The sequence below is a fragment of the Balaenoptera ricei genome, chromosome 16, assembly GCF_028023285.1.
Source record: "Balaenoptera ricei isolate mBalRic1 chromosome 16, mBalRic1.hap2, whole genome shotgun sequence".
Lineage (NCBI taxonomy): Eukaryota > Metazoa > Chordata > Mammalia > Artiodactyla > Balaenopteridae > Balaenoptera > Balaenoptera ricei.
Window position 1 is genome coordinate 37,640,018 of NC_082654.1, and position 13,801 is coordinate 37,653,818.

General features: G+C 41.7%; 2 protein-coding genes across 3 annotated transcripts in view; one reads left to right on the top strand and one right to left on the bottom strand.

Moving 5' to 3' along the window:
- LOC132351105 (interferon-induced protein with tetratricopeptide repeats 5) overlaps positions 1–7,943 on the bottom strand; it is a 165,229-nt gene extending 157,286 nt beyond the window's left edge. Inside the window, exon 1 of one of the 2 annotated variants that reach the window (XR_009498085.1) lies at positions 7,682–7,934. Coding sequence is in view for 1 of the 2 variants with exons in the window: in XM_059900948.1 (XP_059756931.1) it covers positions 7,682–7,686 (5 nt within the window). In the remaining variant the exon portion in view is untranslated. Of the gene's footprint in view, positions 1–7,681 lie in introns of both variants that reach the window. The other variant, XM_059900948.1, reaches the window with a different exon arrangement.
- LIPA (lipase A, lysosomal acid type) overlaps positions 7,824–13,801 on the top strand; it is a 104,535-nt gene continuing 98,557 nt past the window's right edge. The window contains exon 1 of the mRNA XM_059900952.1: positions 7,824–7,985. The gene's annotated coding sequence lies outside the window, so the exon portion shown is untranslated. The remainder of the gene's footprint in view (positions 7,986–13,801) is intronic.

Here is a 13,801-nt window from a genome sequence, read left to right on the forward strand (position 1 = left end):
AGATAAAATCCTTTTTAATTTTTGAAGAAATAAAGGAAATAATAAATTTTTAAATCTTAAACAGGTTGTTAAGCAAAGAACTATATTTTATCTATTTGATCTTACAGTTAAAGCACTAGGTTTCTATAACTCTATACACAGAGGAAACTAGTATAGTTATGTCCTAGAAATATTTCATTAAATTCACATTATTTATTGCAAAACCAATTCTGGAGAGATGACAGCATTTTCTATGTTATAGGGTATCTATTTACTTTTGGCAGTCACTAACCCACAAGGACCACCTATTTTTAGAGAGTGGAATTTAAAATATTGTATTTACTAGTTCTGAAAATTAATAATAATAGATATATACACAGTTAATAAACAACATAAAAATTTCTTTTCTGTATTATGAGTAGTGAAGGGAAAGAGGAGAAGGTGAGAAATAAGAAAAAGAAGTACACTGAAGGAGACAGAAGCCACGTGAATATATAATTTTTGCAGAGAAATAAAGAAACAAACAAAGGAAACCCCACAGAGAAAACAAGACACAGAGTCAGACAGGAACAGGAATACCAAGAGACGGGAAAAAGTATAAGTTTGAGATATAACAAAGATTTAGAGAAAATGGGGAAAAAGCAAAAGGAGGGTTAGTAGGTTTTGATGTTAAGTGCTATATCCTTCTGACCTCTAGGATTGTGGGCAACAATAAAGGCTACCACCTATTATTAACTTAACATTACCCTTAATGTTCACTTCACAAATATTTGTTGAACTCCCTCTGTGTGAAGCACAGTGTTATCTCTGCAGGGCCTAGTTTCATCTCTGAAACTAGGAAGATGAAGGGGAAAGGAAGGGACAGGAAGTATTTATTCATTACCGAAAGGCTTTTATGTGCAAGATCCTCTGAATAACCCTGGGGATGTAACTGAATAAGACACAGCCCCGCTTATACAGAGCTTGTAAGTACACTAAGTACACAGTCAATTACAACTCAGCATTCCAATAAAGTTCCACGGAAGTGACTCAGGAAGGGCACATAGTCCAGTGTTGTGGACATCTGGGGCCTTCATTTGGTGGAACATCTCCCCCTACTCTCAGTCCATGTGATTTGAGACAGGCTGTCTACACTTTCCTCCAGTCTGTAGGAAAGCACACATATTCCAGCCATTCCTCGGACCCAGTGATATATTCAGAGATAATCCAATTAAAATATAATTTTGCTGAAATGGGGCTTTGCTGGAACTCTCTTCCAAAAATTTTAAGCTTGTAGAATATAAGCTGGAGTTACTGGTGGCCATCTTTCCAAACTCTTGGGGACAGCCTGCCTGAGAAAGAATCAAACATAGAGGAAAGCAGGGCTTAGACAGGAATAAAGACAGATTGCCTGTGGTGCTGACTAAATACCTGGATCACCCTGTCCATCCCTGGACTTCTACTTTTTTAAGGAAATAATCTCTCTTTTTGCTTAAGCCAGTTTGAAGTGGGTTTCTCCTGTCTGCAACTGACAAAATCCTGATTCATATACCTAGTTTTGTTTGTTTTGCTGATGGTAGTGGTGAGGTAGTCAGGAAAGACTTTCTAAATCTACAATTGGCCACAATTAAGGGTTGAAAGAAATTTACAGAAAAAAAAAAAAGCTACTTAAGGCTTCCCTCAAAGAGGGAAATATTCTAATTATCGGATGAATAATGTACAGTGTGTGTGTATTTCCCTTTATGCTGTGCACAGGACTCTCCTCCTTACATGTATGTATGCATATTTGTATCAATGTTTATGGAACTATAGTATTTCTATCAAGAAACATTTACTGGGGACTTCCCTGGTGGTCCAGTGGTTAATAATCCGCCTTCCAATGCAGGGGACGCAGGTTCGATCCCTGGTTGGGGAACTAATATCTCACATGCTGCGGGGCAACTAAGCCCGCACGCCGCAACTACTGAGCCCGCACACTCTGGAGCCCACGCACCACAACTAGAGAGAAACCCGCATGCCGCAACGAAGATCCCGTGTGCCACACTAAGACCCAATGCAGCCAAATAAATTTAAAAAAAAAGGAAACATTTATTGATCACCTCATGTCATACATGCCAGGCAATATGCTGGTTGTAGTGAATACAGTAATGAGCAAGATAGAAAAAGGCCTTTTCTTCATGGTAATTCTACTACAGGAGAGGAGGGAACAAAAGGGGTTGACAGAAAATAAACATGTAAACAAATCAACGGACAACATAATTCCAGACAGTAATAAGTGTTAAGAAAAAAAAAAATCAGAGTAATGGGATTATGTGGTGGTGGTGGTGGTGGCGGCGTACTTTAGTTATGATTGTCAAGGAATTCTTTTTGTTGGGGCTGACCTGTGCATTGCAGGATATTTAGTAGCATCCCCTGGCCTTGACCCAGTAGATATAACTAGCATTCCTCCAGTGGTGACAACCAAAACTGTCTCCAGATATCACCAAATGTCCCTTGGGGGGGCAAAAATCACCCTGGTTGAGAAGCACTGGCTTAGACCATTCTGCCCTCAGATCCTTTATGACTTCCTCCTTTTCACTGTTGAGATCTTACTTCAACTCAATTGCCCCTTTCTAATCTTAATAATCAGTAGGGGAGCAGATAAACCAAGAAATCTGGTGTCATGAAAGCCTAAGGAAGAAAATGTTGATTTCGAAAAAAGAGAGATAAATGTTTAATGTGCACAAATGATCCTAAGAGGTTCAGAAAATGAGGACAGAGATCACTGTTTTGGGAGAAGTAAAGTTGTGGGGGAACTTGATGTTTTAACAGAACGGTAGGGATGAAAATATTACTGGAGTGGGTTGAGGGGATAATGGGAAGAAGAGAAGAAGTGGATATGGGGAATACAGGTCACTCCTTCAAGGAATTTTACTATGAAGGGAGTAGAGAAACAGAGGCAAATCTGAGGAAATGGTCAAAAATTTTTTCAATCGTATTTTTAATGACTTAATGATATGTCAAAGGGAAATGATCCAGTATTAAGGGAGAAAATGATGCTTGTGGGAGAGACGGGGATAATTGTGAGAAGGATGGAATATGAAGCGGAGTGAAACTATACATTGTTAATACTACTCAAATCTTTATCTCCAGCCCCAAACTCCTAACCATGGTTACTATGCCCTTTACCATCTGGCCCATGTCTACTTCTCTAACCTCATTTTGTACCACTTTCCTCATGCTCACTGCACCCCAGTCATACAAGCCTTTACAAAAGTTTATTGTTTATTATTTCTTATGCCCAGTAGGCACCTACCATCAGGGCATTTGTACCTGCTTTTTATTCCCTCACTCTGTGAATTCTTCCTAAGAGAGTACTAGGGTTTACTTATTCTCATAATTCTGGTCTTGGCTCAAATCTCAGCTCTTCAAAGAAGGCTACCCCTGACCACTTTAGCTGAAGCTGCGTCTCCACCTTGCCTGCCATCCTAAAGCCTAGTCTATCACATTTTCCTATTCTTCACAGCACCTTTATCAATATTTTCTGGGAGTTGGGAAGGAAGAGAAGAGTGCTTTGAATCAAATATGAGATTGAGGTTTTAAAATGAATTGGGCTGAGTCCTTAGGAACTGGAAAGAGGCTGTCCTAATAGCCAAAAGTGGCAGAAGAGTCAGAGAACTGGATTAATTACACAATTAGTAGTAGTGATTAGAAAAATAAAACCACTTCATATTTATAATCTAATCATATACTTCATGAAATGTTTTCTAATTTTTATAAATACTAAATTTAAACATTAATAGCTAACTTAATATTATATTTAGTAGACATTTATGTTCACTTATAATTACTAATTTTAATTTTATAATATTTTCATATTTATTCTCTTTCTCGTGTGGTCTGTATATACATATAAACACATATATACAGGTCCCACATTTTAGTGATTGCAGGTTCTAGACCAGAGCTTTCTAATAGAACTTCCTGCCATGATGGGAATGTTCTTACCTGTGCTGCACAATGTGATAGACACTAGCCACACGTGACCACTGATCACTTGAAATGTGGCTAGGATGACCAATGAACTGCTTTTTATATTTTATTTACTTTTAATTAATTTGAATAGTCACGTATGACTAGTGGTTACTGCATGGGACAGGACAGTTAAAGACACTGGGCCTATAGAGCTTAATGTATAAAAAAGCCTCAAGCCCAACAGGCTAGACCTCTACTCTAACTTGAAATTTTCCCTATTTTATTCACAGTGAGGGCTAAATTAAATGGCAAACAAGGATATATTTGAGAAAACAACTTTATGCATAAGACCTAGGTTCACTACAGATTCAGCTCAACAGTATAAATGTTACACTTGTACAATATATTTCTAGAATCAGATGAGAGGTCGAACAAAAACACCCCCCAAAACCATTCACTTGCCACACTGCACATGTCAGGCAGTGTGCCAAGTACTCCACACAAATTACATTTAATTTTTATAACAATGTCTTATTATTTTCACAACAATGTCTTATTATTTTCACAATTTTATGGATGAGGACTGGGAAACAGAGTTTAAATTACATGTCCAAGGTTACACAGCTATAATGTGTCCAAGCACAGATTCAAACCTAGTTCTGCCTGACTTAAACAAAAGATTATGCCTTTTAACCATAATGTTATACTACCTCTTTCACATAAAAATTGGAGTTTTTTTTTTTTTTTTAAAGAATAGTTTGCTTTAAAATATAGGATATGTCTAATGTATGTAAAATTCACTTTGCCTGGGAAGGACTTAAAAGAAAACAAGAGATTTTAGAGCAGCTTAAAGAGCAGGTAAGAGGTTGTGTAACTGCCCGTTGGAAAAGACATGTCAGACAGTTAAAGGTCTCAGGATAAGAAAACAATGGTTTCAAATACGAGCCCTCAGTCTAAAGTCATAGCATTCTGCATGGTTGGAGTTGTTCTGAGATGGAGCTGCTTCTCACTAGACACGCTGTGGAGCGGCAGAGAGGGTGATTAATGATTCTTTCAAATAACAAAAGAGCTGGGTGGAAATGTATTAAAAGTGATCTGAAGGAAGGACAAAAATCTTAGTTATCAAAGATATAATTATCATCATTATTAATGTAAGGGAATTAAAATACCTTTTTTCCCATAATCCAAAGATGTGTATGCTGATGATCTTCCAAGGTATTTCTTCTATCTCTGATCTCTCCCCTGAATTCCAGACTTATCTAATTTTTAGTTTACATCTTCAATTAGAAGTTCACTTGGCATCTCAAGTAAATATAGAAATTATAGAAATCTGGGTTCCTTGAGCCTGTTCCTCCCTTAGTTTTCCCCACCTTGTTTGGCACCTCTTAGTCCCACAGGCCAAATAACCTAGGAGTAATCTTTGATTCCTATTCTTCTTTCAACCTCTCATCCAATCCAATAGGAAGTCCTGTTAATTCTATCACCCAAATACATCTCAAATCCATCCACTTTTTTCCATTTCCACTGCTATTCTGCTAGTCTAGGAAAATAGGAAAGACTATTACCTTTCCTTTGAGCTGTGGCAAAAATCTGCTCTCTGTTTCCACTCTTGGTCCCCATACAGTATTAGTAAACTTTTGAAAATGTAAACCAGATTACATCAGTCTCCTGGTTTAAAATCTCCCAATAGCTTCCCAACACCCTTAGATTTTAATCTAGCCTTTGCCATGTCTTCCAAGTCCCTAAAGGAGCTGGACTTGTCTACCCACCCAACCTTGTCTTCTCCTACTCTCCTCCTCATTATCTGTGTTTTAGACATACTGACCTTCTTCCTATCTTGAACATATCAAGTTCAAGGACTTTTACACCTGTTGTTTTTACTCTACTTAAAAAGCTCTGCTCCTAAATCTTTGTATGACTAGCTCCTTCCTTTAACTCAGCTCAAATATTCCGTACCCAAGAGGCCGCCTGTGGTAGAGCTATCTAAAATAACCCCCTCCGTTCTAGGTCACTCTCTTAGCCCTATTTTATTTTCCTTATAGCTCTTATCACTTTCTGAATTATGTTGATTATTTACTCATTTATTCTTGGTTGTCTATTTCCCCCATTTAAATGAGAATAAGGACCTTACTCCAGTTTTATGTTTTTCACCTCTGTGTCCCCAGAATCTATGATTTCAGGCATATAAGAGAAACTCAATAATAAATATTTGTTGAGTGAATGCAGTTAGATACTGGTAGCTTCTGGCATTTCCAGCCCAGAGGCATGAGCCTAGCATTAAAAAAAAAAAAAAAAAAAAAGCACCTGAATTTCAGATGAGGGAATTCCTGTTAGTTCTTCCCATCCAAACTTTCTGCCACTTCAGTCTTCCCTATCCAACATGGGCTTACCAGCCCTCCGCCCAACCACAGAGTAAAGTGAACATCTGCCTCTGCGCAAGGACGATGAGGAGGGAGGGCTGCCCCAGGCGTTATGATGCAGCTGTGAGATCTCCAAGGGACATTCCGTTAGCCATGTGAGTGCTGTGCCCACACTCTATGGGATTTATGCACAACTGGACACTATGACAAGTTTTACTTTTTCAACTATGTCTACTTAATTTTTAAACTTTGTCTCTGGGAAGCTGGCAGAGAGAGGCTATTGTGTCTGAAGAGGCAACATCTATCTTCAGGTAATTTTGTGTGTGTTTTGGGGGGGGGGGTGTTTTTTTTTTTGTTTTTTGTTTTTTTTGCCAGGAAGGAGTAGTCTTTCATTTTCCTTGGGAGACAGTTAGCGCCCAATGGGGTCCACCCCTCTTCCACACCAACCTGCATCCACATATAGCGCACCCGCCTTTCCTTCCCTATTTCTTCAGGCCCCTTCCTGATACTTCCCACCTCCCTCCCTTCTTGCAAACGGTAGAAGTGAGGCATTTATTAAATCTTTTTATAGTCAACATTTGCAAATATTAAGTGCCAGGCATCAGTCAACAAGCCCTTCTACAGTCCTAAGAGACGGACACTATCAATTTTTACAGATAAGAAACAGATTCACCGAACTGAAGAAACTTTGCTTTGGGTCACCCAACTCGTAGGTGGTCAAAGTCAGGATTTAGAACAAAGGGCTCTACGGGCTTCAGGGGCCCAAGATCGGAATCTCCCACTCCTCAGCTTCCCAATGGAGACTGTTAACTACCCACGTGCAGGGCAGGGGACCGCATTACATGGGTCAGCCAAGGACCACCCACCACAGGCCAGTCAAGGAGACGGAGAGAGAAAGCCTCATAAAACGGTGGATGGCGTGGAACAAGAACCATCTGTCCACGGTACAAAGGAGGGGGAGAAGTCAGACCCAGGAATCAGAAGGCAAAATGGCAGGAGCGGACGCGTGTGATACGCCGGGGGCTGCGGCCTGCGGGGACCGGCCACGCAGAAGCCGCCCGCACCGGCCCCGGGGCGGCGACGACCGGAGCCACAGAGAGGTGACAGGCCCGCGGGACGCGTCGCCCGGCACCCCCAGCCCCGCCGCCCCCCGGCCCGACAGTCCCGACCGCGGACGCCCGGGGCTCGAAAGAAGGATCCGCTCGGCCACCCTCCCGAGCAGGCCCGCCTTCAGCCGTCCCGGGCCCGGACGGGGCTCCCGGGGAGCGTCCCCAACGCAGACGCCCGGCGGCCGGGCTCGGCCCCTTCAAAGGCCGCAGCGCTGCGCTGGAAGCGGAATACGCGAGAAACGCGGGTGTGCCACAAAGGCCCCACGGAGTTGGGGAGAAGAAGCGGGCAGAAGCCCTCACCTCATGGTGGCTGGGCTCTGCGGCCGTCTCGGGAGGCGCCGGTGCTCTCCGCTTCTCTGCTCGGCGCTCGGCTGCTGCGCGGACTGAGCGGCCGCGTGCGTGTGCGCGCGCGCGAGCAAGATGACCGCAGCGCTAGTCCGCGCGCGCGGGCGGCCGCTTTGTTCAAGGCAGGACCCGAGCGGGAAGAGGAAACTAGAAAGTGAATCTGATCCCCGACTAGGCGGAGTCCAGCTCCGGGAAACAGAAACTTCTGGAAGAGCTAGCTGAGTGGGCCCCGGAGCCGGCTGAGGAGTCGCAGTGAGAGGTTTGCGCAGCGCGGGGTCGTTCGGGGTGGAATTTACAGCTGGGCCTCGAGACTTCGGTGTTGGCTCTCACCTGCCTCGCTGAGTCCACTTGCCTCTAGATTAGCTTTCTTGGGGGTTGTTGTTTGTTGTTGTTGTTTTAACTAAAATGACAGGAGATTGCTCAGCGTTATTTTGGTTGGGTGGAGGCGATGCTCTTTCCAGCTTTCTGCGTCCTAGGCTGGAACTCAAGTCTTGATTCAGCCAACACAGGTGCAGTGCCGTGCACTTGTGCCATGATTTCCATTGGGTAAATCTGGAGAAATTTGGGGGCCAAAATGTGTATACATTCAACATTTTGGTAGCTATTGCCGAATAGCTTTGCAAAGATGTTTATACACCCCCCCCCACCCACAATTGTATGAAAGTTCCCTTGCCTTCCATGCCCTTGCCAACCGAGCTTCCTATAATAAGGTCCCAATAAAGATGAGGTGGTATTAGGAATCTAAGCGGAAAATAGCGAATGCTGATACACTAAAAATTTTGTCCCCTTCGAATTCAATCATTCATTCCTTCAACAAGTTTTATTAAATAACTGCTAAGAGCCAGACATTGCTGAAGGCCCTGTCAATATAGCTGGGAATAAAAGAGACAAGGGGCAAGCCCTACCCCGTTCACCGTCTTCTGCATTTTGTTTCTGGTTGTGCACAGAGAGTGGAGATAATTCTCAAACTTTGAGAAAACGTGTTCATCATCGAAACGTTTAAAAGGCACCAGCTTATCACTGTTATACCATCCTAGTCACTTTGCTTTCAAATGAACAGACAGTGATGTAGTTTCTACTATGTGGTCACTAGTTTTAAAAGTGCTGACTTTTTCATTCGGTTTTGCTGGGAAAAGGGGCCTGTAGATAAAGTCAGTTCTTGCTTCCCCAGAATCACGTTAAACATGGCTAACAGTGTAGGTACAGAAGTGTAGTTAGTTGTGCGTTTGTGATTTTATTACTCTCCTGTTTGTTTGGAGTTAATTTCTAGTGTGAGAGGTAAAGATAAAGAACGTATAAAACATTTTTTGTTACGTGGTGCGATGGAGAAAAAGCAGAGAGAAGGTTGGAGTGCAAGGTGTTCTGCTGTTATAAATATCTTGGTGAGGGAAGGTTTCACTGAGAACGTGACAGTTGAGCAAAGATCTGAAGGGGGTGAACGAGTGAGCACTGTAGATATGGGACTAAGGAAGAGCGTTCCAGGCTGGGCGAACGGTTAAGTGCAAAGGCCTGGAGATGCAAGCATACTTGGCAAGCGCAGACGGTGTGGTTGGAGTGCAGAGAGCAGGGAAAACGTCCTAAGAAGTGAGGCCGGAGCGGTAATGTGGATGCGGTGGGCGTGTAGGCTGTTGTAATGTTTAAGTGGGAAGCCACATTTTAGAAAAAGTACTGAATGGTTTATTTGGAGGTAGAAAAATAAGCCCAGAATTTCCTCCTTCCTAAGGATGTAGAACATTTAATAGAGCTCTGTTTGAAAAAATTTCCAGTGCGTAGGTAGTGTTTTTGCTTCCTTGTTCCTACTCCTTTCCTTTCCTTTCTTTTAGCTGTATCTGGGCCAGGAGATAGTCTTTGCTTATTAAGGTTTGCGTGGACAGCAACTAAACAATCAATGATAAAAATCAAAAGGGAAAAAAAGATCCTGGTTATCAACTTATATTGTTTAGGAATTCAAATTCAGAAAGACAAAAACCGTCTATAAAAATTTTAAAGGAATATACACTTTCAGGATTGAGAAGAAGCGAAGACCCGACTGTTGAGTAGGTGTTGAACATGGTGAAAGTACTGGATGGAATTTGAGTATCAGTCTTTTTTTCACAGACTGTTGGATTGGGTGGATTCTTGGGAAAATTAATCATGTATTACCTTCTGAATTTATTCTCATCAACCTGTGAAACACAGCAACTAGAGAAAAAGAGAAATAGAACATGAAGCATGGCAACTGGTCAAAAATCTGCTTGGGAAACTGAAACTTAAGTAATAACTCTTCCAAGGAATAGATATAAGCCAGAGTTTCTCAACCTTGGCACTATTGACAGTTTAGGATGTTTAAGCAGCAATCTTGCATCTGTCCACTAGATGTCAGTAGCACCCTGCAGTTGTGACAAATGAAACTGTCTCCATATAATGCCAAATTGTTGTTGTTTTTTTTTGGTCCCGAGGGGCAAAATCCTCCTCTTCCCTCTTCCCCACAGTTGAGAACCATGTAAGTAATACCCTCATGTATATACCTAATTTATTTGAATTAGTCTTCCCAGCACAGCCCGAAAGAGAGAGGAGGTGGACTTTAGGTAGGAGAGGGAAAGTGGATACAGATCAAGGGAAGTTGGGGGTGGTACTGGAGTTCAACAGATGGCCTGGGTGAAAAGATTGATATCCAGGGCAATGGCAGTGAAGGCCTACTCCCTTCAGCATGGGCTTCAAAGTGGAGGTGGCTGTGTCACATTTGGTCTGGCTGGGGACAAGATACAGAGCTATGGAGACAGACTGAGGGTGGGCAGTTCAAGCTGGGGCAGGCTGTAGGGTAGAGGCTTTTAGTCCCAATGCAGTTCCAGCTCTAGCAGCATCGTGGGAATGGAGACATTGGTGGGCAGGATGATCCTCAAGGAGGTAGAGCCTGTGGTGGTGTGTAGACAGCAATTAGCGAAGACTTGGGCTGGGGCACCTATAATAGTAGTGAACGGCAGGAGCTATGGCTTGGCTTGATTTAGGGTACATGAGAGACCCCCGCTGGGCACTTGGGGGGACCTCTAAATAAGGACACCGACTGAGGTTCTGTCAGTCATTTCCATGGGAGTAACAAGCTCCTGAAATTCAGCTGTCAGTTTAAAGAGACCTCTTGGAAATCCCTGGGTATATTCATTTGTAAGTTTGGCAGTAGTATCTTTAGTACCAAAGAGCATCTGTTTTCCTGGATTTGCTGCTTGTTGTTTTTCTCTGCAGACATCCAGGCTGTCACACATTTTAGTTTTACTGAGCTCCGGGAAGTGCAGAGATCTCTTCCAGAGTTGGGAAGGATGGAAGAGAGAGGTGGTATTAGGTTATAAGATACACTAAGTAAATGTGATCTCTGGAGATTGTCAAACACATCTCACACAAACACATTACATAATCCAGAGATTTATTTTACATTAATGAGCTCTGCTTTCTGGGTACAAACGTTGTATAACAATACCTGGGAAAAACTGCCTAGTTGAGGATTGACCACTTATCCAATAATTATTTACTTTTAATATTTCTGACTCAGGGGAGTTGGCAGTGGTTACACTTATTTTAGTACCTTACAGCCTCCTCCCACCAACACAAGCACTTTAAGTTATGTTTTTGTTACTCTAATAAATCTCTTGTTTCAGTGATAAGGAAATTGTGAAGATTGCTTCTGTGTAACTCTGATGCCTGCCCCTCAATGATATAAATTTTGCTCACTTCATTTCCTATAGAATTTCAGTAGAAATCCAAAGCCTTGCCCAATATTTCTGGGAATTCCCTGGGGACTTGTATTTTCTGTGGATTAGGGGTCCGTACCTGGAAATACAGGTAGCCTCCAGAATCTGGAAAAGGTACCAAAAGAATTGTCCCCTAGAGCCCCTGGAGGGAATTTGGCTGTGCCAACACCTTGATTTCAGGCCAATGAAACCAATTTCAGACTTCTCATCTCTAGAACCGTAAGATAATAAATTAGTGTGGTTTTAAGCCACCAAGTTTGTGGTAATTTATTAGAGCCACAATAGGAAATTAATACATCCTCCCCCCAGACACACACAAGAATGAAAAAACAATAACATTGGTTCCTTAATTTTCCTTTTAAAAATATTATTTGTTGTGCATTGTCTATTAATAAAATGTCATAATCAAAGATGATTGCTACAGGCGGTCTCTCAGATCCTTTAGCATTCTTTTTTCTTTTTTTTTAACATCTTTATTGGAGTATAATTGCTTTACAATGGTGTGTTAGGTTCTGCTTTATAACAAGGTGAATCAGCTATACATATACATATATCCCCATATCTCTTCCCTCTTGTGTCTCCCTCCCACCCTCCCTATCCCACCCCTCTAGGTGGTCACAAAACACCGAGCTGATCTCCCTGTGCTATGCGACTGCTTCCCACTAGCTATCTATTTTACATTTGGTAGTGTATATATGTCAATGCTACTCTCTCACTTCGTCCCAGCTTCCCCCTTCCCCCTCCCTGTGTCCTCAAGTCCATTCTCTACATGTGCGTCTTTATTCCTGTCCTGCCCCTAGGCTCTTCATAACCATTTTTTTTTTAGATTCCATATATATGTGTTAGCATACGGTATTTGTTTTTCTCTTTCTGACTTACTTCACTTTGTATGACAGACTCTAGGTCCATCCACCTCACTACAAATAACTCAATTTCGTTTCTTTTTATGGCTTAGTAATATTCCATTGTGTATATGTGCCACATCTTCTTTATCCATTCATCTGTCGATGGACACTTAGGTTGCTTCCATGTCCTGGCTATTGTAAATAGAGCTGCAATGAACATTGTGGTACATGACTCTTTTTGAATTATGGTTTTCTCAGGGTATATGCCCAGTAGTGGGATTGCTGGGTCATATGGTAGTTCTACTTTTAGTTTTTTAAGGAACCTCCATACTGTCCTCCATAGTGGCTGTATCAATTTACATTCCCACCAACAGTGCAAGAGGGTTCCCCTTTCTCCACACCCTCTCCAGCATTTATTGTTTGTAGATTTTTTGATGATGGCCATTCTTACTGGTGTGAGGTGATACCTTACTGCAGTTTTGATTTGCATTTCTCTAATGATTAGTGATGTTGAGCATCCTTTCATGTGTTTGTTGGCCATCTGTATATCTTCTTTGGAGAAGTGTCAATACCAGCAAATGACTGAATCAATAGTACTTCAAACAAAATGGCATAAAACAAGAGAAACTACTTGGCACAGTTTGACAATGAATTAAATTTCAAACATCTTCATGGGGAAAGCTGACCTTTAATTGACTGTGTATTTGTTTTACTGTCTTTCTCACTAGCTTGTAAGCTGCATGAGGTTTGGGGAAAATGTCTGCTTTGTTTCACTGAAGGGTAGCAGAATATGCCACCCCCAAATATGCCACCTTGCCATAGGACTACTTTGAGCTAAAGGCAGTTGAAAAGAAGCAGATATAAGGAAAGCTCTCTGCTCTCCCCCATCTGCCTGAAAAAAATGTCTCTCCTCCTCTACCAGGAAGGACAGAAGTTACTCACCTGAGACAACTCTAGTCCCTAATCAGCCCAGAGACACAAACAGAAAAATATACTTAAAAAACCTTATAAGCAGGCTATTATCTTCCATTAGTTTCCCTCATATATTTGCCTTCCTATAATTTGCCACTTAGAAACTAAAGTTCTTTGCCTTTACCTTATCACTTCTCTAAAAATGTCCTGTTTGTTTGTTAGGATGCTATATAAACCCACCCCTTTGAATTACTCATCACTGGGTACTCCCCTGTGTATGCCCGATGCCTGTGTTAATAAACTTGTTTGTTTTTCTCTCGTTAATCTGTCTTTTTTCAGTTTAATTTAAGGCCCAAGCCAATGAACCTAAGATGGGTAGAGGAAAAAGAATTTTCCCTCCCCTATATCACCATAGTATTTTTGGTATCTAGCACTGAAAACTATTTATTGATAAAATGAATGAGTTGAACATTTTATTTTACGTAAGTCCAGTGTTTGTTTTTTTTTTAATAGATCTTTATTGGAGTATAACTGCTTCACAGTACTGTGTTAGCTTCTGTTGTACACCAAAGTGAATCAGCCATATGCATACATAT